The sequence below is a fragment of the Aspergillus japonicus genome (genome assembly GCF_003184785.1).
Source record: "Aspergillus japonicus CBS 114.51 unplaced genomic scaffold BO86scaffold_29, whole genome shotgun sequence".
NCBI classification, from domain to species: domain Eukaryota; kingdom Fungi; phylum Ascomycota; class Eurotiomycetes; order Eurotiales; family Aspergillaceae; genus Aspergillus; species Aspergillus japonicus.
The window spans coordinates 114,441-138,390 of NW_020291666.1; the positions used below are offsets into that span (position 1 = coordinate 114,441).

General features: G+C 52.9%; 8 protein-coding genes across 8 annotated transcripts; 4 read left to right on the forward strand and 4 right to left on the reverse strand.

Moving 5' to 3' along the window:
- Positions 1 to 4,419: 4,419 nt before the first annotated feature.
- Positions 4,420 to 7,011, forward strand: zfpA (putative C2H2 finger domain protein). The gene is made up of 2 exons (XM_025669037.1): positions 4,420 to 5,178; positions 5,239 to 7,011. The coding sequence occupies exons 1-2, from the start codon at positions 4,608 to 4,610 to the stop codon at positions 6,696 to 6,698; spliced, it is 2,031 nt and encodes a 676-aa protein (XP_025526962.1). The 5' UTR covers positions 4,420 to 4,607; the 3' UTR covers positions 6,699 to 7,011.
- A 735-nt stretch (positions 7,012 to 7,746) lies between these two features.
- Positions 7,747 to 8,688, reverse strand: BO86DRAFT_314807 (dihydrodipicolinate synthase family protein; the record flags this gene model as incomplete). Its single annotated transcript, XM_025668062.1, has 1 exon — positions 7,747 to 8,688. The coding sequence occupies one exon, from the start codon at positions 8,686 to 8,688 to the stop codon at positions 7,747 to 7,749; it is 942 nt and encodes a 313-aa protein (XP_025526963.1).
- Positions 8,689 to 9,534: 846 nt separating this feature from the next.
- BO86DRAFT_410389 (acetyltransferase SAS4-like domain-containing protein) lies at positions 9,535 to 11,709 on the forward strand (the record flags this gene model as incomplete). The annotated part of the gene is made up of 2 exons (XM_025674494.1): positions 9,535 to 10,512; positions 10,574 to 11,709. Exons 1-2 carry the CDS (start codon positions 9,759 to 9,761, stop codon positions 11,707 to 11,709), a joined length of 1,890 nt encoding a protein of 629 aa, XP_025526964.1. The 5' UTR covers positions 9,535 to 9,758.
- A 342-nt stretch (positions 11,710 to 12,051) lies between these two features.
- Positions 12,052 to 14,430, reverse strand: BO86DRAFT_410390 (neutral amino acid permease). The gene is made up of 8 exons (XM_025674495.1): positions 13,957 to 14,430; positions 13,791 to 13,877; positions 13,401 to 13,732; positions 13,195 to 13,335; positions 12,928 to 13,142; positions 12,664 to 12,861; positions 12,452 to 12,595; positions 12,052 to 12,390 (listed from the first exon to the last, which is right to left on the reverse strand). The coding sequence occupies exons 1-8, from the start codon at positions 14,127 to 14,129 to the stop codon at positions 12,304 to 12,306; spliced, it is 1,377 nt and encodes a 458-aa protein (XP_025526965.1). The 5' UTR covers positions 14,130 to 14,430; the 3' UTR covers positions 12,052 to 12,303.
- A 613-nt stretch (positions 14,431 to 15,043) lies between these two features.
- BO86DRAFT_363606 (putative MFS transporter) lies at positions 15,044 to 17,124 on the forward strand. Its single transcript, XM_025669980.1, has 5 exons — positions 15,044 to 15,578; positions 15,661 to 16,275; positions 16,354 to 16,590; positions 16,662 to 16,745; positions 16,798 to 17,124. The coding sequence occupies exons 1-5, from the start codon at positions 15,419 to 15,421 to the stop codon at positions 16,965 to 16,967; spliced, it is 1,266 nt and encodes a 421-aa protein (XP_025526966.1). The 5' UTR covers positions 15,044 to 15,418; the 3' UTR covers positions 16,968 to 17,124.
- Positions 17,125 to 17,546: 422 nt separating this feature from the next.
- On the reverse strand, positions 17,547 to 18,482 carry BO86DRAFT_410392 (uncharacterized protein; the record flags this gene model as incomplete). The annotated part of the gene is made up of 2 exons (XM_025674496.1): positions 18,368 to 18,482; positions 17,547 to 18,287 (listed from the first exon to the last, which is right to left on the reverse strand). The coding sequence occupies exons 1-2, from the start codon at positions 18,404 to 18,406 to the stop codon at positions 17,547 to 17,549; spliced, it is 780 nt and encodes a 259-aa protein (XP_025526967.1). The 5' UTR covers positions 18,407 to 18,482.
- Positions 18,483 to 18,711: 229 nt separating this feature from the next.
- BO86DRAFT_363609 (HVSL domain-containing protein) lies at positions 18,712 to 19,910 on the reverse strand. The gene is made up of 3 exons (XM_025669981.1): positions 19,591 to 19,910; positions 19,252 to 19,468; positions 18,712 to 19,165 (listed from the first exon to the last, which is right to left on the reverse strand). The coding sequence occupies exons 1-3, from the start codon at positions 19,859 to 19,861 to the stop codon at positions 18,736 to 18,738; spliced, it is 918 nt and encodes a 305-aa protein (XP_025526968.1). The 5' UTR covers positions 19,862 to 19,910; the 3' UTR covers positions 18,712 to 18,735.
- Positions 19,911 to 21,483: 1,573 nt separating this feature from the next.
- BO86DRAFT_389796 (uncharacterized protein) lies at positions 21,484 to 23,338 on the forward strand. The gene is made up of 2 exons (XM_025672225.1): positions 21,484 to 22,739; positions 22,807 to 23,338. Exons 1-2 carry the CDS (start codon positions 21,537 to 21,539, stop codon positions 22,924 to 22,926), a joined length of 1,323 nt encoding a protein of 440 aa, XP_025526969.1. The 5' UTR covers positions 21,484 to 21,536; the 3' UTR covers positions 22,927 to 23,338.
- Positions 23,339 to 23,950: the final 612 nt, after the last annotated feature.

The window sequence follows — 23,950 nt, forward strand, 5'->3', positions numbered from 1 at the left end:
GGTTGAGAAGAGAAGAAGGGGCTCAAGTTTCAACAAGAAAATACTGAGTGGTTTGAATAGCAGCAGGGTGTGATTTCTGCCCCGCAGTACCGTGGTTTTTTTTTTTTTTTCTTGCCGCCATGTGACTTCCAGTCACTGGACTTCAAGGGACTTCAAGGGATTGCGGTGGAAAGGTGGTCAATACTCAATAGTCCGTATTCAATATCTATGAGCAGTATCTTAGCGTGAACGCATCTAGACTGTTTACCAAGGAGCTTGGCGGTTCCTGGTGGTCACCAAATAGCCAAGTCAGAACTTCGGGCAACACCGAGACGAGACTACGGTATGGTGGGCTAGCCGTATTGCATAACAATGTTATTTTATTTGATAATAGAAAAGAGAATCATAACATAATAAAGTAACGACGAGGATTCTCTTCTCAACAAAGCCGCATGGAAGCGTCGATGATGTTCTAGCGTTCTACGTACCTTCAAAGGATTGGGATGGATGGATGGATGGATGGGGCATTTGCTGGACCTCTCAGGCTCAGGGCTGCTGTCCGCGGGGCTGGTGAATTTTCCCCCTACGGTTTCAGATTTCCAGGAAAACAGCCCTCCGGGGGAGAGCGATGGGTCCATTCGCGATCCAGCGGTGAGAAACAGGCTGACTGCGCCTCAAATGCGAATCCCCGAGCCCGTCATGCACGGGGATCTGCCAATGGTAAGGCGGGGAGATCCGCCGACTGACACATCATAGGCTGTTGGGGTGTGGCTCAACCCAGCATGTGGCGCTAAATCGGTCGCAATGGCACGATCTTCACCGCCGACCCTCCCTCGCTCGCTTTGATGTTCTCTCGGAGAAGAGCGTCGGCAACGCATCCGCTCGGTTTGAATTATTGATGTTGATGATGAATCTCATAGTTACTGGTCATGATGTAGTACTATGTCTATTGTCTGTGTGCCAATCTGCACGTGCATACTTGGCACCAGCTCTGCAGATTGTTTACTTCGTACTTGACCTACTATACCCCGTAGACAAATACCCGTGATACCGTCCGGTCGCTGTCGAGGGAATCCCCTTTATCCTGCAGGATGAATTGATTATGTTAGGTTCCAAGGCTCTGGTAGCTACAAGGGCTGTAATCATCCTTGGCCATTGTTTCTTGTCCTTCGTAGTACGATTGTAGTATTATTAACATGAATCATCGAGCACTATTTTCCCTCCAATTTGCATCATAGAGTAACCGCCATAGAGTGTATCCTCTCTCTCTGTGCCGCTTTCCGGACTGACAGTCTGCAGCACTCCTGCTGAGCCACACTAGACCCGCACACCCCGGCAGCCTCAATTCCGACTACGCACTGAGGATGAGTACGTCTGCCATGATCGCTGCCATGATGTCATTTAGATGATATCACCCCTTTGTTTGTTGGTTTATCTCTCAAAAAAGATGTACTTGACAAAAATACAGTATCAGAGTAGAGGAGATACCGAGCGAGTCCTACCGCAGTCATACCAGTTTCCTCACTAAAGAGTTCGGTTGGGCCCCGCCAGAAGAATCAGGATGAGCATGTGACCCTTTTTGTGACGGGCAAATCCTTAGACTGTCAGACCAGTACCCTTACAGATACAGACAGAGCTTTTGTTGCGGCTCTGAGGGTAATTAATGGCGGCGGCAGGTTCGTCGGCGTCCACATTGGGTTGCGACCAAAGTGAATCAGAGCCTAGAGGCCTGTCCCACGTCCCGGAATCCGGAAGCACTGTCACTCCTCTGCAATCATTGGAGCCCGGTGATTGGGCCACTCGTCTGCTAATCCAATGGACGCTTCATTTCACCATCCTTCGCGGTCGGCCAATCGAGTGTTAAGGATCCGAGATGCACGTTTTTCTTTGTGACGGAGTGGAGCTGAAACTAAGATCGTCGACAGGCCCATGAGTTTGGCGAATTGTGCTCGGAATTGACGGCCAAGCCCGAGATCCATCTGCCCTAGTGCTTTGCAACTAGCCCCGTTCGGGGAACGCCCTGGACTCAGACATTGTTACCCTACCTTACTGAGTTGCTGCGTACTACTAGTGGAGTGAGGATGATCTGAAGTCTGACCCGAGTTGACGGTACGATGTGCCCGCTTGTAACATGGGGTCAGGATTGACAGGTCAATCACGGAAAAAAAAAAAAAAAGAAAAAGAAAAAAGATGATTCAGATAGATGACTTCAGGGCTCTTGCCAGTCAATTTTTTCGGTTGATTTCTAGCTTGGACAATTTTGGGGGATAGGAGAAGTCTAACAATATACGATTTTCCTTTGTAGCAAGTATGAGGAATGGTCGACTACGGAGACAATTGAATGCTATTCTCCCCCGGCCGGGCTCCTGTCATCACGATAAATAATACTCCAGAGCCGACCAGAGCGCGGAGATGTCAGAGATAGTTTAATCTCAACCAATCGCGCGGTCTTGAGGACCAGAGTCTCTAGTCAAACGGGCCATCGGCATAGCCAAGCTCTTGTGAAGGGATGGTACTATCTGTGCCACCACGGACTTCCCGACAACAAGATGCGGATACGAATGTCAAACCCGCATCCAAGTCCGGCGACCCCGTGTGTGCCTGCAAAATGGGTCTCACCGACTCACGTTTGAATTAGTTCTCTCTCGTCTTGCTACAGTTGATAGTCAAAAGGCTTCTGACAACGCCTAGAAGCCTTTTTTCGTTCTTTCGACCTCCAAGAAAAGAAGGTGTAGGTGATCATGATTGAAACAATCAACAAATAAGATCTTCAATTAAGCATAACAGATAAAGTGCATGGATGACGATGGGTTGGAAAAGAACCACCACCACCAAGCCCAATGGTTTTGGATGGAGGAGGGGGATGGGATGTTTTGGACGAGTCAAGTTATCTTTTCGATGTTCAAGGTTGGTGGGTCTGATTTCCATCTGGAAATTTTTTCCCTCTCCTTCTCTTTCCTCTTTCTTCCTTTGTCACCTTTTTGAGTTGGTAAGTTTGTAACCCCAGAAATTTCTCCCTAAGTCCGCTTGGTCACGTTGTGAATCTTTTTCAGATCCCCCCCTCCCCTCCGAGGTCCCCTTCCGATTATCAATCGAGATTTCCCGATCCTACCCACCAGTTGCTGCCGTGCTGGCCTTCCTCGTTCTACCGAGTATAGCAGAGAAGCGATGATCTACACCCCAACAAAAAGTAGACCGGAATTTATGGTTCATGACAAACCCGGATCGTGTCGGGGAAGAAGAAAGTCAGGGAGGGGGAAGCAGAAATATTTTCAAATTGAATTAATCATGGACCAAATTTCGAAATGACATCTTCTTGGTTGATACGATCGCCAAATGTAGCAAATAATCATAAATGGCCAGAAAGAAAAGAAGATTCGACCCGACGGGTGTTCTGGGCAGGCAGTGCAAGAGAGAGAGAGCAAGAGCAAGAGCAAGAGCAAAAGCGTCACAGCATGCAGGAGGGCAAGCAGGCTTAGCGGTAAAGCCGGCGTAACGAGAGAGAAAGAAAGAAGAGCCAAAAATACCAGGCTCGGTTCACTGGCTGCCCTGCCCCTGCTTCTTTTACTGCTGCCCGGCACTCCCCACTCCACCCTTTCTTACTTCGATTTACCCCTGTTGCTTTTTATTTTTATTTTTATTTTTATTTTTATTTTTATTCTTTATTTTTTAATTTCTAATTTCTAATTCTTTTTTTCCCTTTGGTTTTTCTTCTCTTTTACTTTACTGTACAGGGGTTGATCGGTCTGTTCGGTTTCTTTCCTACCGTACTGACTACTGTACTGTACTGCCCTCCACTCTCCATCAACATCATCATCATCATCGACGGTATCATCCACATCCACACTCACATCCACCCAATACACCCACACCCACCCCAGTCACTTTCGATGCGCGCTAAGAAATGACTCCCCTGTCCTATCCTGTATACTATGAGTGGTCATGGTTTTATTTTAGCGTGGTTTCTTAGTTCGTGCGCAGTAGTTTCCCCCCCCCCCCCCCCAAGCCAGTCTTATCCACTATGAGCGCAAATAGTAGCATTCAACTTTCTTGTAGGGCCAGCAATCACATAACATTTAACAATGCTTTTACTCCCTCCTTTCCTCCTCAACTTTCTTTTCCAGTCTATATTATTGTTTTCTTTTTCTCCCTCACCCCTCTCTTCCGATTCATCTGTGGCTCTCGCCCTCACTTGTCTTGACTGTCACTGTCAACCTGTCAACCTGTTGACTGTTGACGTCGTCGCGGTAAAGACATCTCTTCCCATCACCAGTTAACCTTCCCTTACTTAAACTCGTCACTCCTCACCACCACCCTGCGAATTGCAGCGAGGCACAAAGAGAGGTTATCGCACATTGTCGCGCATTGTATCCACGGATCGCTCTGTCGCATCCAAGGAAACACCATCAGGAATCGTAGGTTCCCCCGCGCGGCCCGGTCCCATTAACGCACCTCCCCCCGAAACTCAATCACTATTCAGTATGAGACCTTAACAATAAGATACCTCAACTGACTCAGTTACCCTGCAGTTTCAGTGCTCGCTCTTACATACTCGACCCTAGTCGTCGAATACATTGTCTGCATACAGGCTACCACTGCGCATTCCAGTTCGGACGTGCCTGCACAACATGCAGAGTCAAGGATTCACCGATTTTGTCCTCTGTCCGGCCCAATTCACCACCGACAACAAGGAGATGCTAGCACTGGCTCTCGATTCTTCCAGACAACGGCAGACTTCCTACATCCCACAGCTCGCAATGGACTCCACGTTGGTCGATCCGTTCGCCTTCTCAATGGATGGCATGCGTGATTACGGGCAGACACACGATGCCTCCGCCGCATTGCAAGCACCCTATTATGACACTCCTGCCATGTACTCGGACGCTTTCGCTCCTCTCCCCAAGACTTCCAGCTTCCCTTCAATGCCCGTCACACCTCCTTCCCTTCCTCTTTCCGCCGACCACTTCATTCCTGGCCTCTCTACCGCTTCTGGACCTTCTATCCCGAGTGCCTCATCGTCCGCCATGGGGTCACCCCACTCAGGAACAGCACCTTTCATCCAAGAGGAGTGGATTCAGACCACCAACGGTCTGGGACTCGCCGATGCCCTCATGAGCGACTTCTTTCCCAATGAGTATGTCAGCGGTATGACGGACACGGATGGTTTCTATCAGAAGAAGTGGATCGAAAATTGTGTCGGTTCGTACTTTGCCCCCCACTTCGAGCTTGACCCTCATGCTAATCATGAGTGCTGAACAGATCCTTCAGTGATTCAGTCCAACTCCCAGCAATGCCACCTTTCACCACCTGCCATCTCGTTTCCTGAGCAGCCTGACTACATGATCGCACAGGAAAGCTTCTTCCCCCAATCTCCTAATCCATCTCACTACCAGCTTGAGGAGCCCTACCCCACCACGCAGCCATTTCCCCAACAGCAAGCCGAGTTCTCGGCTGCTTCTCCTATCCCCACCATCCCGCGTTCACTCCCTGCATCCGCATATCAGCGAAGGTCGTCCGTGGCTTCGGTCCGGTCCCGCCTGTCTCAGCCCAGTCCGGCGTCGAGCAGCCTCGACTCCGATGATGAAACCAAGGAAAAGGGCCGATGCCCTCATCCCGACTGTGGACGAGTATTCAAAGACCTCAAAGCCCACATGCTTACCCACCAGTCCGAGAGACCTGAGAAATGCCCGATTGCAACTTGCGAGTACCACATCAAGGGGTTCGCGCGCAAGTACGACAAGAATCGACATACACTCACCCATTACAAGGGAACGATGGTGTGCGGATTCTGTCCGGGATCTGGGTCGCCCGCTGAGAAGAGTTTCAACCGGGCGGACGTCTTCAAGCGTCATCTGACTTCAGTGCACGGCGTTGAGCAAACGCCACCCAACTGCCGCAAGCGAACCCCCGTGGCTTCCACCGCCAAGAACTCCCCTAGTCATAGCCAGGAGGCTACCGGCAAATGTTCTACGTGTTCCATCACTTTCAGCAATGCCCAAGACTTCTACGAGCATCTGGATGACTGTGTGCTACGCGTGGTGCAACAAGAAGAGCCTAGCGAAGCCATCAACCAGCAGCGCCTTGCCGAAGTCGACTCGGACGAGGAGGTGAAGAAGACTATGGAGAGACACATGCTACTCGACACGGCTGGTACCGTGGATCGTTTCAGCGACGAAAATGACGACGATGACGAAGACTTCTACGAAAGCCCCAACCAGCGGTTGGCTAAGAACTTCCTGAGAGTTCCTCGGGGCAATTCCACCGCCGGTGGTGCTCGCGTTATCCTGGGCAGCGGCAATGCCGTCACCAAGCCCTCCGCCAACAACAAGATGCGTGCGACGGCGACCAAGCGGCGGAACAACCGTGATCGGTACCCTCAGTCGTGGGGATGCCCCAGCAGCAGCATCAAGACCAAGAAGCGCGTCCTCTGTGTCTTTGATGGTCAACGTCGTCTCTGGAAGGATGAGATGATGCTTGACAACGAGTTCGAAGTCCGGCTCAAGCTCCCAGGTGGTGCCGGAGATGGCACCAACCGGGAAGCATACGTGACCGATCTGGACGTTGAGACTCTGAGGCGTGCTGAGGGCGTGCTGAGTGCCAACGACGAAGAACGGGGGCCGTGGCTCAGCGGTCCAACCACGCAGATGATCGGTCGACCGGCCGTCCCACTACCCGACGTCGCTTATGCGCATGAGAACCTCGACGAATTGATGGCCTAAACCGCCTCCCCCTGAAGCACCCCCGCTTTGTATTCTGCCCCCTTCCCATTCTTACCTCATGTCTTTTGCATACCCGTGTCTCCTGAAAGCGAGCCGATTGATATTTATTTTCTTATGTGGCTGATTTGCGTTTCAAAATCTTGACTGATACCATCATATCCATGTTCTTTGAGCCTCAACCAATGTTTTGACTGATCTTGTCTTTTTGATCATGCTGTATTATATATATATCCAAATGGCTGAGAAGCATACCCCGGCTGGGCCGAGGGTCTTTTTGGGATCATGAAATGAAAAAGAACCTGTGTCCCATGTTATTACTTTCGAGAAGCCGTTCTAGCTGTAATCGGTTCTTCCTGCTTATATAGCTTTATCGTGTTCTGAGATCGAACAAGTATTGTAAGTGCAACTAACCTAACCTAACCAGTCTACCAGTTCCATTTCCTACCACGGCCGTCACGTGCACTTTCGATGTTCAATGCTGTAAGCATAAGCATACACTCCACCCCATCCCTTCAAAGATACGGTACGCATCTCCAAGGCCGCCGAACTCCCCACCCTTTCGCTCCGCTGATCGCTACACATCATGCGGACGAACGCTGCTTTTGTGCTGTGCCCATCCCATGAGACGAACACCATGTTTCTCCGCTCGACCCCAAGCATGAATGTCCTGTTCGTGTCTGCGATCACGGTTGTTTCGGACTGGGGTTATACCTTCGAGGATTGGCAAAGTAACAGACAGACAGACAGACAGACAGCGAGATGATACGATACGGGCACTGGACTGAGGTTTCAAGTCTGGATTTTCCATTAAGCGGACTGGTAGGGCCCCTTATCCGGGGTGGCACTTCTTCGAACTACGGTTTGTATGTATGAGACCATGGGCTGTGGCTACGATGGGAGAGGGGAAGGGAGTCTTGGGTTGGAAACGTTGAGGATGGACTGGTATTGGCATTGGAAGGAGTATGCTTGCTTGCTTGCTTGGGTGGAAATTATGGTGTGTTGGGGGAGGGGAGGGAGGGAATCCTTGGTGGATCAGATCATCCTTAGGCTAAGCCTGCTGCTTCTCCAGCTGGCGCTCCAGCTCCATGCTCTCGGCGAAGGATTCCTTGAGGGCCGCCACCTGCTCGGCGGCCGGCACGACGCACGGCCGGCGGGGGAGGGCGCCGTAGCCGCGGTAGGACTGGAGGGCGGACTTGACGGCGACGAAGCCGCCCTGGATGGCGAGCCAGTCGGCGCGGGCGACGACGGCCTGGAGGCGCTGGGCGTCGGCGACGTGGCCGGCGCGGTAGAGGTCGAAGACGCGGAGGCAGGCGCGGGGGATGAGGTTGGCGACGCCGCCGATGACGCCGGCGCCGCCGGCGACGAGGGTGGGCAGGGTGAAGTCGGCGGAGCCGCCGAAGGTGCGGAAGGCCGGCGGGGCCTGGGCGACGATGCGGGCCAGCTTGCCCGTGTTGCCGCAGGTGAGCTTGACGCCGACGATGTTGGGGTGGGCGGCCAGCGCCAGGATCGCGTCTGACGACAGGTCCACCCCCGCCGCCGCCCCCGGGAAGTTGTAGATGAGCACCGGCACCGGCGACGCCGCCGCCACCCGCTCGAAGTGCTCGCGCACCGCCTGCGCCGTCAGCAGCGACTGGTAGTACGACGGCGGCAGCACCAGCACGTAGTCGCCCCCGGCCGCCGCGGCGTCCTCGCACAGCTGGATCGTCTCCCGCGTCGAGGCCGCGCCCGTGCCCACGATCAGCGGCTTCGAGGCCCCGCCGTGCGCGTCCAGCGCCCGCCGCGTTGCCGCCGTGATCTCGTTGCGTTCCTCCCGCGAGAGGTGCACCGCTTCGCCGTTGCTGCCTTGCACGACGATCCCGGTCACGCCGGCCTGCGCCAGGTAGGCGGCGTGCTGCTCGACGGTGGCGATGTCGAGGTCTTCATTGGGGCTGAAGAAGGCGACAGTCGGGACGTAGATCCCTGGTGTGAGGGGGCGGGGGGTGCGGGCCATGGTGTATGTATGGGGTCGGTAGTTGCGGCGAGGGTTGCGATGAAGTACGTCAGCTCGGGTCTGGATGGGTATCGCGCCGACGGCGGGTTAGCTTCCAGGGTGGAAATAGATCTGGGGAGAGGAAACTCGGATCAACAAGAGGAAGGTAGAGAGGGTATAAGAAGCAAGAGAGGGGAGGGGAGAGGAGGGGAACGAACTCACCTGGGTCAGTTATTGGATTGAATGAACCTTGAAGCCCTGATCGCCCCTGCTTTGCCTTCTCCATCCACCCCCACGTTCTCCCCCACTTGACGAGGAGGCCACGGCGCGGGGGGAATTTCCTCCTCTAAGCTTCGGACTATTAGGAATATGGAATCCAGTGCGGAAAAAGAATCTTCATCCAGGCCATGGGAGGGGTCTCCCCCCACGTTGTTCCTCGGAAACATGTGCGAGTAGCTCTGGCTATGAGCATGAATGCATCATCTCCGCCCACAGTTGGAGCGGAGAAGGAGGAGAGAAGGAGGAAGATGTGGGGTGCATAGTTTCGATTGGACCTGGGGGCAGAGAGGGGGAGGGAGCCCCTGTCTCTGGCTTGTCATTGGGGGGGCTGTCATTGAGTCTGTCATTGCGTCTGCCGTTCAGAATGATTGAGAGAATGAGAGAGCAAATGAATGGATGGGTGAATGAAGTGGTGAAGTTGGGATTGGAGATGGTGGAAGAAGAAGAAGCAGAAGCAAAAGGGCAATAATACATACAGTATCGTCACGTCTGAGACAGAACCAGAAACAATACAGTACATTCCTCAAACTCTCTCGCGCTCACTCACTCACTCATTCACTCACTCACTCACTTTCTCTCTCCCCAAATCCCAAATCCCTTCACTCACTGTCTCTTTGCCTTTCTTATCCCCGAGTTCTTCCGCAAGCCTACCACCCTCATAATCAATCTGTTAGGAACGGGGAAAAGAAGGAATCCCGAGCAGCCTCAACTCCTCCGACCAGAACATGCTTCTGTCGCATTGGCAAATCTCCTCCTCCCTCTGAGCTCCCTCCTCTCCTCTCCTCTCCTCTCCTCTCCTCTCCTCTCTCCTGATGTCCGCCCGTGTTTCACTGCCTCGAACACTCGATCCGCCGCCTGCCAAACGAGCTCGACTGCAGGAATCTTCTACCTCGTCACGCCGTCGCAAGAGCTCCCCCGATCTACTCGACGTCACCAATCCCCATTCTCATTCTCATCCTCGACGATCGCATATTTCCTCGCCATCGCCCGCAGCCTCGCCGGCTCCTTCCCCGCACGCCAAAGTTGCCTCTGGAGCGCAATCCCGGCGGGCGTTGACGCGCCGTCCGCTGGTCTCCTCCAACACGACCACGTCTCCCCTGTCTCCCAATACTCCGCGACACTCCGATCGTCGTCGCATTCTACGCCATGAGACGCCCGTCAATACTCTACCCCCATTCTATCTCCACCAGGAGCGTGAATCGCCCGACCCCCTAGACACCATTTCTCCCTCCGTCTCCCGTCGAATTTCCCCCGCCGGTCGCTCCTCCGCTCCTTCCTCCTCCGCCGCTGCCGCTTCATCAGTCCGTCGCCCGCGCCGTCAAGCTCCGCCCTCAGCACCAGATGCAACAACCGTCCACGAAGATTCACCAGCTGCAGTCACACAAAAATCAAATCGGTCCACCCGCAGCGCGGTTGCTGCTCAGCCGGCCGCCGAATCCCCTCCCAATGCGCGGGAGTCACGGCGTTCCCTCCGCTCCAACGACACAGGCTCTCGCGCCCGCAGCGAGCTAGCGGCCTATTTCCCCAACTATGAAGAGCTTCTCAGCCTGGAGCCGCCAAAAACCGGTATGTCACGAACATCAATGATGGTCTTCATGCACACCAAGGCTCACAATACCTGCTCCAGAATTCCTAGCTGGTAGCACCACCATCAAACTCATCGATGACCTTCCAGTCCCGATCGCTGCTCAAATCAAGTCCAATTCAGAGTTGGATCTGGACCGTCCTTTCGAGAATCCGCTCATCAACCTTCACAATTGCGAAGTTATCTCTCTCCCCGAACCTCCTTCGTCTCCGTCTCTCCCCTCAGACCCTTCTGCCGACCCTATCCCGGAAGATCCCCTCGACGAGAGCATCTTCTTCCGCGCGCATCGTCGTAACGAGCGCCAGGAAAAGCAGCTCCGGAATATCGAGCGCGATCGAGCTCAACATGAGAAGCAAAACCTTGACCGTCTCCTCGACGAGCTTCAAGGCCATGACTGGCTCCGAATCATGGGCATCAGTAGCCACACCGAGCAGGATAAGAAACTTTACGAGCCCAAACGCGACTACTTCATCCGGGAGATTTCCGCTGTTCTCCAAAAATTCAAGATCTGGAAGGAAGAGGAAAAGCGCCGTAAGGTAGATAAAGATAAGCCCGCCGACCAAATCACCGTCGATGCGAAAGAAGCAACCGCGACAACGACCACTGCCACAGCAGCAGACGACCGAACGACAGCAGACGCAGAGGGAGTGGGCGCCGCCGGTCACACCACTGCAGCACCAGATGGAGGAGGGGGTGACGCCCAACGCTACTCCGGCGACCCACCAGACCCCAACGACGTCGATGCCTGGGCTGCTCGCCAACTTCTGCAAGAGGCTCGGTCTGCGACCACTGCAACGGGATCAACAGGCAAGAAACCCAGAACCACTCTCACCGCGCCCAAGCGGACCACCATCACCGCATACTTCCAGAAGGCCGGCTCGTCCACGACGACGAGCACGGCCACTGTTCCGCCTTGTCCTCTTCCTCCTCCACCGCCGCCATCCGACCCCAAAAAGCCATTCACCTCTTTCTTCGCCGATCCAGATACCCGCAAAGCAGCCTTCTCGGCCTACCGCACGGGCGCTCGCACGCCGTACGCCTTTGGCCACCGCATCCCGGACCTGCAGCCACGAGACTTCGAGCTGCCGCCGGACATGTTGACGCCCGAGGCCATCGACTCCTGCCGCCGGAAGAAACGGCGAATGAGACGGGCGAGCCGGGGCTCGAATGAATTGTAATTTTACCATACCATCAAGGGGGACTTGTTTAGCAACCCTGGGGAAGTATAGACTGCTGACTCCATGGTCCGGCTTTTTTTTTCTCTTTCTTGCCTGACGAGCGCATGTGCGATCCGTGTAGTATTCACTTTTCTTAACGGAATAGAACTAATTAATACCTACCTGCTGCGGGAGCCAAACCTGGTATGCTGCCTTTGGGGCGAGAGGGTACTGTTCTGCATCTTAGTGCTCATTCCTAATCCCATATTCCCGGGTGTGATGCGAAGGCTAGAGCTGCAGGGACTATACAAGCTCCCTGCCGGAATGGAATTACGTGCGGATACTTTCATTGACTCGATTCCAGTCCTCATAGCGCTTGTGAACCCTGAACTCTTATATACAGTACAGGTTCCGCGTGACCGTCCTCCCTGACAGGGCACCCCCCTCAGATACTGGCAGTCAATGTTTGGGAAAGGAAAAGAAAACCACGCAACCAAGGAAATTATATCTCCGCTTCTGAGATGGAGAGGAAAGGCATCCCACTTGTCGGGATTGTCGAGTGTAGTCAGATAAAAACTTAGAGAGTTAGTAGTACCGTTTGAAGTACCCGTCCTTTCAGGTCGCATTTTCGGCGCACGAGAAGCTCATACTGCTAGGATGATCGTGGATCGCTTTGCCAGAGACATACAACCCCAGAAAGCACTATCGAAGAAGGTTGTCAGCCTGAAGCTTCGCTCGTCCGGGGAGTGGATAGTGTATGTACCAAACACGCAGCGACAATGAAGCTAAGGATATTGAGCATGGTCAGGGCGATTTTGCGGGGCGAGGAGAACCACTGGCCACGGTTCATGTATAGCCAAAAGACGCCACTGCAGCCGAATGTGAACCAACTGGCGAAGAGGGCAGTCTACCTTGCCTGTTAGTGCCTCGTAACGCACCCAGTGCGAAGTGCTGAGGGGGTAATGGGGACCGTACGATTAGGCTGAGCAAGTTGCTGAACACAGGGATGGCTTCTGCGATGATCCACGCAATCACCCACAAACCCAAAGCAATACTGACCCAGGAGCTGATGGCGATCCAGTCGCGCTTGTGAATCCGATCAGTGCCGGCGAACACGCGCAAGTAGATGTACTTGAAGGCAATGTGGCCGTTGATCACGCCAGCGATGATGATCTGGTTCAATCTATGTCAGAGACTCAATACTGCTAATGGTCCCAGGCCGAAGCGATAGTCACTCACAGTGGGCAGGGCAACGCCGTATGCAACTTTCGCCACCATGGGACTAGCGGAGCTCAAAGCAGGTGAGGCCACCTCTGCACCACCGTACCGATAGATCACGACAGCTGCAATGATGTACAGCGAGATGTCGAAGGTCTGCAGCAGACATAGCGCCTTGGGGAAGTCCCGCGTATCCTTCAACTCCGCTGCTAGCCCGAAGTAGGCGGCATGTCCAGCTGGGGAATATGATCAGCGCAGCTGCGAGGTGCCAAGTGGTCTCGAACTCACAGAAAGCAAAGACAATGTTGGTGATGGCACCGAACCCATGAGTGAGGTCAGTGGGTACAGTGGCTTCCACGCCTTTCCCAGGATGCAGGAAGCCCACGCCAAACATCGTGATAACCACCGCCGACAGAATGCTAGCGAAAGCTATTCCCAGATTAGCTGTCTGAGCAGTGACTAGAAAGTCCACCGAGCGAGCACAGGACGCATACAAACGAACGAGAGCCAGGACATTTTTACTAGCGTGCGAGGCAACGAGCAAATGAATGAGATGATCAAGCCGACGACGCCAAAGACAATCGAACATGTCCCGTGGCCAGTGATGGTGTTCATAGCGATGATGAAGGTAAGCAGATGGCTAGCCATCACGAACACCAGGAACAGAACCTGGCCAACACCAAGAACCTCTCGGCCAACTCTGCCGGCGATCACCTCCCCTGCATCGGCCATGTTGCAGACCTGGGGGTACCTCCACTTGAACTGTCCGATCACATAGCCAGTATAGGTTGCCAGCATTCCCAGGAGGAGTAACGCAACGATGGAACTGTGTGAACTGTTAGCCAGTCTGATTCCCAACTACATCTTTGGAGAAGCAGACATACGGAGCTAGACCCAAGCTAGCCACAGCAGCAGGCAGAGACAAGACACCCAGGGAGACGGTTTCAGCTACCATGAGAACACCGCATTGCCTAGTATACCGCATCAACGATGATTAGTCGGACAAGAGGGGTGTAACCGCGCAGACGAAGATGGCATCACATCACATACCACCATTTGAGGACTTTGTACTTGACCTCGGCGAATTCCTCATCGCCAAAGGCATCCTGTGCCCTGGAAGAAGTAGAGACCTTGGACCTCTCGTCTACTTCCAGCGGTGCATCACCGGCCACACTCATCTTCTCCTGGTGCTGGGGAGTTGAAGTGTCTTGGAAATCGCTCATGACGAACAATATACCTAATTGGAGAGTGGATGTGGAAGTGAGCTCTAGGGAAGAAGAGCCTAGGCAATCTCGTCGAAGAAGCTAAAGAACATGAAGGGCTTATCAGTAAGAGGTGGAGAAGTCAAAGAAGTGAAAGAAGGGTCTGTAACGAAGCTGCGAAAGAGAGGAGTAAGAGAAGGGAAGGTACGCAAGAATTGGCCAGGAACCCACCGGAGGAGAGTTCCCAATTCAGTCATTCTTCTCTTCCCATTCATTCTTCCATCTTCTTCTTTTCTTGCTCACACTCACACTCACACCCACTCTTGCTCGGTGGTCAATATCAGAAGATTGAGCTTGCCTACGATAGATATATCACACTACATATAAGCTTTACGCCCACGCGTGGCTGCAAGTATTGTAAGCCACCACAATGCAGCAACACTCACAGGCAATCAACTTTTGATCAAAACAGACATCATGACTCAATAGGATTCCCAACTCAACAGGTGATCGCCTCCAGCAAGAACAATCCTGCCCGCACCCAATGCAAACGAATTGGCGTATGGTTCCACAGCATCGGTCCAGCTGCAGCTCAACGCCGATCTTGGATCTAGAATGAATCCTTGTCGGACCGTTTTCCCGGCCCTGTGCTGCAATTTGATCATCATTTGTAACACCGTCGGATGACCTTTCCACACGGGGCCATGCAAATCAGAGTTCTCGATGCAAGCTGCACTGCATCCAGAAGTCACCCGGTCCATTGAAACCCCCGACTTCCCTGCATTTCGACGGACAACACACCTACACTTGCTGCGTTATGCATCCTACTGCAGTGTTCAGGGTTACGCTCCAATGCATGATGTCTATTACGGAAGATCGGAGAACAAAAATGGCTTGGATCCTTCAATTGCCTAAGAAAAAAAGGTCTTCAAGGCGAGAGATCTCTCCGATGGCCCTGGCGCTCTCCCGCTCGAGCGCCGCGGTTGCCTCTCACCCATATATCAAAGTCAGCCTAATGCTCCGCACCCTATCCCTTGATCACGCTTATCACGCTTCACCGACATCCCCGATGATCCACTTCCTAAAGTACCCCTCGCTTGGACTCAAAAAAGAGGGATTTTACCCCTCAGTTCGCTTGGCTCTGACTATCCTAGCCGCGTTAACCTACATATGAAGCCCACTATGGCGCTGCTGCTGCCGATGCCGTAGCCTTGTAGGCTTAGGGAACTTATATGAGATCGTACTCGCATCGCTCTGAAATCCTTGATTGTTAGTCTCTGCGAGCTCAGCCATTGCGACAAGAACCCAAGATGAACAACAGCAGAGAAGATGAAGAGCATGGTAAACTCTTCCCCAATCGAGAGGAGGATGCAACATCTCAGACGCCCCTTCTCGGCTTCAAAAGAGCACAGGACAACATGGGCCGGATCTTGAGCACCAACTTCAGTGCCCTGACGGCTGGGTTCAATGGTACAGTACATGCATATACACGCTACAGCATACTCAAAGCATACCATAAATGCTAACATCTTCTCTTATCGGAACGGTTAAGACGCCGCTCTAGGAGTTCTGATCCCTTATATCCAACTGACCTATCACGTCGGCCTGCTTCAGGTCTCTATGATCTACCTCGTCAACTTCATAGGGTGGCAGCTGGCCTCTTTTACCAACATCCACATCTGCTCACATATCGGCACCGGCGGCACCCTGGTCGTTGGAGCCACCATCCAATGTATCGGCTATGCGCTAATGTTCTGGGCCCCCCCGTTCCCCCTCTTCGCGGCCGCTTTCTTCTTCACGGGCTGCGGCGTGGCCCTACAGGACGCACAGATGAACACCTACACGATCAACGTGCAAGACGCCCACCGGTGGCTCGGGATATTGCACGCAGTGTACGGGGTCGGCACGATCCTGGCTCCATTGATCGCCAACACCATTGCCGCGCGCACTCCGTACTGGCAGCACTACTACCTCGCCACGATGGTGGTCGGCGCTGTGAACCTCTCGTTTCTGGCTTGGACGTTCCGACAGGGCCTGTTCAAACCCAATAACAGCAGTGCCAAAGGCAGCGCCGCTCGCGACCTTAGAGCGACGTTGACGAACCGGACAGTATGGATTCTGAATGGATTTTTCTTTTTGTATGTGGGCGCGGAGGTCACGGCGGGTGGTAAGTCCTTCGACCCGCATGCTGAAGAGGTAATGCAGTTGCGATATGTATTTATTGTGACTAATCCCATTTTTCTAGGATGGCTTGTCCAGTTTCTCGTTTCAGTGAGACATGGTGATCCCGAGAAAGTGGGCTATATAGCCTCTGCGTTTTGGGGCGGCTTTACCGTTGGGCGAGTGGCTTTGGCAGATATCACTCACAAGTTTGGCGAGAGACGGATGGTATTCGCCTATATGACATTGGCTATCGCTCTACAGTTGGTATTTTGGCTAGTGCCTAGCATAACGGTCAACGCTATTATGGTGTGCCTTCTGGGTAAGCATTGATTCATGCCAAGAGGCTGCCACACATATACAATGCTGACGCAGACAAACCACGATTTGCAGGCTTTTTCATTGGGCCATGCTATCCGGTCGGACTTTACATCCTTACCAAGGTGATACCACAGGACCTGCACGTGGGAGCCATGGGTAAGTATCCTTTGTGCGAGACACCATAGACATTAGACTGATAAGCAAACAGGTTTTACTGCGAGTTTTGGACAGGCAGGATCCGCCGCTTTCCCATTCATGACGGGCGCCATAGCCTCGCGAGTTGGAGTCCAAGTCTTGCAGCCGATCATGGTGGGATTGCTTGTTGGAGTTATCGCCTTCTGGTCTTTCGTTCCCAGACAGAATTCGAGGAGTGCTTGATGGGGTTATCAAACACAGAAGACCCGAGACATCGCCCATTTGCTTCATTGATGTGTTAGCAGCGCCGTTCTTCAAAGGCTGCGAAAAGTTATGTTGTTGGGTAACCCTTGGACATAGTTCAGTTGTATGCTTACGTGCAGCCTGAAATGAAACGGGCATGACTGAGCGGGAGGCTGAGAAGGCCATCATCAAACAAGCCGAGGGCTTGCTAGCAGCAGGCCATATTGATTGTAATAACTGTGCTGTGAGTGTATCGCCAGAATGAATCGAGCCATTCGTTATAAGTCTAAACCGTGCTTAGTATAAGACCATAGATCGAAGCGTAACGAGTCTTGAATGAAGGATATTTCAGAGAGAAGATTTTAGTCGTCATAGCCTCACACATCCGCAGATGGTATGGCGTTCCGACTAAGGATGACTGATACGATGTTTTCATCATGGAAGGTAGATGCAAAAGTGGTGGAACCGGAAAAAATGCAAAGACTTACCAGCTTTGACCAGCCCAACGAGCTGGTTGCTGCCCCCAAGGAGCCCCTAAAGCGGACGGACATGATTTGTTGCCACACGGTTGAAGGTAGCTCAATCATCATAGGAGATAATCTTCCTCCCGGTGAACAAAGCCGCCCGCCTGGACGGATCCGCATAGGGATCAGAGGACGAACCACACCGTCCTGCGGCTCCAGAAGAACTGTGCCGCGGCTGCCGCTGCTGCTGCTGCTGCTGCCCACCCGCAGCATCGCCATAATCCATATGCAAATCCCCATCATCTCGCGGCCTTTTCTTCCCGGCGGACGATTTTCCATGCCTAGGTGGTTCAGGCTTTTCGCTAGCATCAGCAGTACCAGCACCAGCACCAGCAGCATCAACCTGTGTAGGAACAGCCACATCTAGCATCACCTCACCACCACCGCGCACCTCCCCGCCGTCATCATCATCATCATCATCACGCCGCTCCACCCCCCTCTCCGCGCGCCGCGCCTTTTGGTCCTCTTCTTCCTCTTCCGCGCGCCTCTCCCTCTCCGCCTCCTCGCGTAACTCCCTCTGCCGCAGAAGCGCATGAATCTCACTATGCCGGAAGATCTGGATCTGCTCGTCCGTGAGGGTGCGTTTGACCCCGTCGGAATAATAACCTAGTCCGTCTTCTTCATCTTCCGCATCATAATACGACGGATCTGCGGGCGCGGCGGCGGAGGCGGTGGTAGTGGTGGTGGTGTTGGTGGTGTTGGTGTGGGCTTGGGGCGTGAGCTGGGTCGCTAGGAGAGTTTGTGCTGCGAGGTTTGGGTCGGGGAAGTGTTTGGCTTGGAAGGCTTGGAGGTCTTGCTGTGCTGTCGGGGTGAGAGGCTTTTCTTTGTTTCTTGGGGGGCTTGGGGGGACTGGGGGGCTGCTGGGGGGGAGGGTACCAGAGTTATGGGCGGTGGGTGGATGTGTGAGGTGGACATTTTGGTGGTTGTGGTTGGTGGTTGTGGTTGGTGGTTGTGGTTGTGTTTGGAGGAAAGAGTGATGGATGGATTTAGTGTGTTTGGGACTTTGGGTGAAGGATGGAGCAAGTGTGAAGGAAAGCTAAGTTACTAGCGCGGCCTGGCCGACCGGACTAGGAGGTCATTGCCGCTTTGGGGATTTTACAGGCTGTATGGTATATGACCGTTTGGTACCGCCTTCTACTGCAGTGCTCGAAGTACTGTACCTACACTCACAGTAATACACGGATTCATGCATTCATTCATTCTTTGTGAATATTTACATTGCAAGATATGATTATCCCAGAAAGTCAGTTCAGAGGGATGCTCGAGATCTGGTTGCCTATTTTCACCTTCACACAGTCGAAGCCGATCCTGAGGTCGTGGAGCGCGCGCAGATCGATGCTCGCCAGCTGCTCTTTCTCTGCCGTCGAGGGCGCGGTCAGGCTCCAGGCCAGGGAGATGTGGAAGCAGCCCGAGTAGTCGGTCTCCGTCTCTGTCTCAGGCTTCGTCTTCGCTCGCGAAGATTTCACTGATGTCGCAGTTTTGGTCCCCGCCGACGACGACGGCACAGCCTTTTCGTAAAGAGGCGGTTGGTCGAATCGCGCCAGCGCACGATTGGACAGTCGCAGGAGACGGTTCAACTCGTCATCCCCGGGGGTGCGCACCCGCAAGACATAGAACCACCGCGTCTTCTCGTAGTTGGATACGCAGTCCAGACTATCTGCTGTGGTGTCGAACCTGAGCAATTAGGTGAGGGTGTCAGATGGTGTTCTAGGGAAAAAAACACGGTGTGCCGATTTTAGAACAGGAGAACAAAAACGCACGGTGCGACATGGGACTGCTTCACGGCGGATTGAAACACCTCCACGAAGGATTGACGCTGCTCGGTCCGGAGCACCACCGGTCTGGATAGACTGATGTGGAGAGGCAGTTGGGCGCCAAGATCGCTATGGAGCAGGCTCTGGAGCTTTGTGCTGCTCCTTTGCTGGATCTGCAGTATCACATCGCTCAGAAGGGTAAGCTCGGCTTTGGACGCGTACCCTGATCGTCGTGGCGCGCGCCGGGGTTTCTTATATTAGCTTCTGTGTCTTGCTCGTATTCGCAGTCTACAATAGGAGGGAAAGAGGCTGTGGTTGTTGGTTGGACGGACAGAGACAACTTACATTCCAGATATAGATGCGTTGGCCAGTTGCCCTCAATATGAGGGATGACCCGTTTACGGCCTCCGTGAAGACTCGGGTCATCCCTGACACTGACCCGTGTGCTTGAGGCGTAGAGGTCATGGAAAGCTGCTGGTAGCGGGGGCAGAGGAAGGGATTGGGTGGTCGGTGGTTTGGTCGTACAGAGCTTTTTGTTGGGTGGTTGAGACGCGTGGACTGGCTCTGAATCGGACCCTGACTCTGACTCTGACTCCGAGTATTGCACTAGGGCCATATCCAGCTCAATCAACCGTCCTCCGGCGTGGTGCGACAAGAGTTGATCGGATCTAGCCTAGGGAATGAATGGGTTGTCTCTTAAGGTTTAAGTTTAGTTCACCAGCCCCGTTCACCGCGGGAGAAATAAGCGGGATCGGGTATAATGCACTATGTACAGTAGTACGGTGGTTGATTCCGCAGCGGAAGTAGTGCCATGTCAACCAACGTGCTCTTGTCCCAAGCTATTGGCTGTGAATCAGCATGCTATTTTTTGATCCAGCTTGCTTTTTCTGGATTATGAGGCGTCTGCAATCTCGTATTAGGCTACATGCTTCAACTACCGCGACGACTTATCGAAGCAATACAATTTGTGACTGTTCCACTGCATACACATCACACATTGTGGCTTAGATGCAGCTTACTTGACAGGCAACACGAGTGGGTGCATATACAGTCTTATGTACTTGTTATTTTGCGGGTGCGAAGCTTTCATCTTGGGCCCAGACTTCAATCGCCGGCATGGGAGCCATGGAAAGAAGGGTTACCCGCTGGTTCTTCAGCAAGCAAACAAGCAATGTAGCTGTCATAAGTGGATGATGCGTAGAGAATATGCAAGGTGCTCTCGACTGGAGTGCACCATGGAAACCCTGCCTTATCCTGTTCCTGGTACCTGGAATCATATATGATTCATTGGACCGGCCCTGAGCCCGGTGTAACAACGGTGTCCATGCATCATTCAGTGCAGTACGAAGCACGGCTAGACTCTAGACTTCAGACTCTAGACCCTTGAGTCTCCACCTCACTGGTTATCGAGTTTTGCACTGACAGGCACTGACAGGCCAGGCGTTAGTGGGATGATTATAGTAGATGGCGCGTGCATTGCTGCTGTGGCCGAGGTACGTAGACAACCCCCAGGAGCTGCAAAACTTGTTTCAGCCAGGCTATACTTGTCCTACTTGAGTATGGTTGGACTCGAGCCGCTGACACTACCGGCATACTAACGATAAGCTTAAGGCTGAAGACCCCCTGGAGGGCAGCTTGTGCTCGGATCAAGCGGGAGGTTCACTATTCAACCTCAAAGACCTCTTCTCTTCGCTGATGTCAAGGTCAAGCTATCCCAGCTGGAAGGTAACATCATGGCTCGGGTAGAAATCGAAAGATTTTTCTCATGTGCGTCGCGCCCAACATTGCTGGTGATGATGTCAACAGGTTTGGAACGTCAGAAGAGGGTCGACGTTAGTCAGCCAGCAATGCCAGTCAGAGCATACGAACGTGACGACAGATGGAAGATCGCACAGTGAGCAGCAACATTGCCACCAGGAGGAGGGGAAGAGGGAGGGAGGGGCTTATCCAGAGATTCTCTCCGGAAGTCCCGTAGAGTCACTAACGCAGCACCGACCTCGCTGAGTGGTTCATGGAGGCCAGACCGGAGACGTGCGGCGAGGCATCGAAAATTCGCCTCTGTTCCTTCGTGGGTTCTTTTCATCATCGAGAAGGGTCCGATGCAACAGAACGGGTCTAGTCTTCCGGGCCTATCCTGCAACTAAACTGGAAGGGGAAGGCTTATCGATAAGCATGTCAAGGGCCCCTCCCAGATCGCGTGGATCCGCGGGAGCGCTGCGCAGTATCATACGGAGCATACGCAACTTGTCACGTCATGAACGGCAAAAGACTGACTGACTGACTGTTCGACGATGCTGATGACTCGGATGGATGATCCTTCCTATGAGTACGAGTACTCATCTTATAGAACGCTTCTTTCCTTTCCGCTCTGCAACAATCTTCATTTCTCCCTTCCCAAGATTCCTACCACGGCAACGACCACACCTACTCCTACTTACTACTGTTCCTACTCCACGTCTATAACTCCCGTTACGACCAACTACAACCAATATTACTCTCCTGACACAACCTCCTTTCTTCCTCCCACCAATCCCCGTCGTTCCTGTGACTCCTGTGACTGCGGGTTAGACAATCGACTCAAGGTTCACAGTCTATTGAACTATACGAACTGCCACGACTTCACCGCTTGCCCCACACCCTTTTTGAGTTGCGGGCTGCATCACGCAGGCTATTCACTAGTAATCAATACTATTAAGTGCCTACATACATATATAGGCACGCTTCGAAATATTGACCGATATATATTACTCTCGAGCACGCCAGTTCGATATTTCTCGAGAGAAGGCTCAAAAAAGCTCTCTACCTTCCTATCTCTTCCTCTCTCTACTCTCTTACTATTCTTCAGTATGGCAGCGGTCATCGCCCCATCTTTTCCACATCCACATGAGTCCTCCTTCCTTCACTCCAGGCACTCAATGAACCTGCTCGATACGGAAGTTGAGATGGGAAACCTTAATCCCTACCAACAATTTTTGTCTTCCTCCCCAGCACCCACCCGGACGTTGAACCGCCAGCGTTCTACTTCTATCCCATCAGTCCACTATTCGGGTTCTCCAGAACATCAGCCTGTCGAGCAACGACGTAAAAAGGCAAGTCCCAGCCATCACGATCGCTCGCAACGTCACGCTCGTACCCAGTCGCATCAACCGAAGTTCTCTCGACACTCGCAGTTGGTGAACCCCGATGTTATCGATCGCCTGGACGACGCCGGAGTGTATCAGTACCACCATGAAGGGCCCTACGATGCTGTCTACCCCGAGCGAAATGTGATCGACAAGCTCAGCCCGGTGGCTGCCTTGCGCGAGTCTAACGCAGAGGCCCTCAAGGCTACCCCACACGACAAAATTGTGGACTGCCTCGATAGTCATCGCCCCCTCGATGGTGTGGCTCATTACCCCCCAGGTCACACGGACCCTCAGGGCCATACATACGAATACGAGGAGGGAAATAACATGATGAACGACTACGGGAATTTTATGCGCTGTCCCGGCATGGTAAGTCACTTGTCTTGCGTACCGTACCGCACTGTTGGTGAATGACCAGTTCCTAATCATTGGGCAGAAATTCAAGGATGAGGATTTCAAGAATGACCCTTTCTACAACACCCCTCATCCGAACCCATTTGCGAGTCTGCGAAAGCGATTCAGTCTTCGTCGTCGCAACCGTCGCGGAACAAACTAGAGTCGAGTTACGAGTATTATCGCCGGACTATACCGGCTGTGACAACCGTGCTCCTGCGTCGATTCCAGGCTGAATCGCGAGCGCGCAAATGTCTGGTGACATTATGCCAAGAGGGAACTTGGATACATTTTCTTCCCCTGTATTTATATATACCGTGTTGTCTTCTGTCTACCGGCCATGGCTCCGGTGAACAAGAGCGACGACAATCTATGCTTTTTAATTGGAGTTGAAGCACGGAGTGAGCATCTGGAGGGGGCATCTTCAGTCGGCGCTCTTATGATTTAGGATTCTTTTGGGTCAATATCGGGATGTATTTGTTAATTATTTTTTTTTTTTGGTTTTAGTTTTATGTCCTGACTCCTGTGTCGGTCTGGCTACTTGACAGTTTACAAATGGACGACGTATCACTTGATTTGACACCGCTCATTCAGGACGTAGTGTATGTACAGGTGGGACCAGTCCAAACCTGGAGACACTAGTAGTAATCATACACCTGCCTAACACCTCAGAAAGCTTGAACTCGGGGTCGCTCACCCTCCGAGTTAAGCACAGTTAGTACGGAGTAGCTTTCGTCCCAAGCTGAGGCGGCTGCTCATGTACTGTACTCCGTACTTGTACCGCATGGTACTCTATACTATCAAGACGGGTCGGGTCGCACCTGACAACTGTCGCCGGTCAATGATCTTCCGTGCCGGGTCATGCATCAGTCACTATTACTATCTCTGCAGTTTTGTCCTCTCTTCATGTTTCCTGAACTTGAATGAAGGAAAGGCTTTCACCTCGATCCTGACAATGACCCGACCAAACAATAGCAGTGGTGGGGGCGGGCGTTAGTCTTGGCCCTGATTGCATTCATCCCTTAACAATGGGAGTACAATGAATAGAAACGACCTCCTTGTTTTCGCGCCCGGGCCGATGCTCGAAAATACCTCCTTTCTTTGTCAGAGGCTCTCAATCAAGTCGATCCATGCGATCGATGTACAGTATGTGAGGGTGGCATGCTTGGTATGGGCTGAGGTACAGT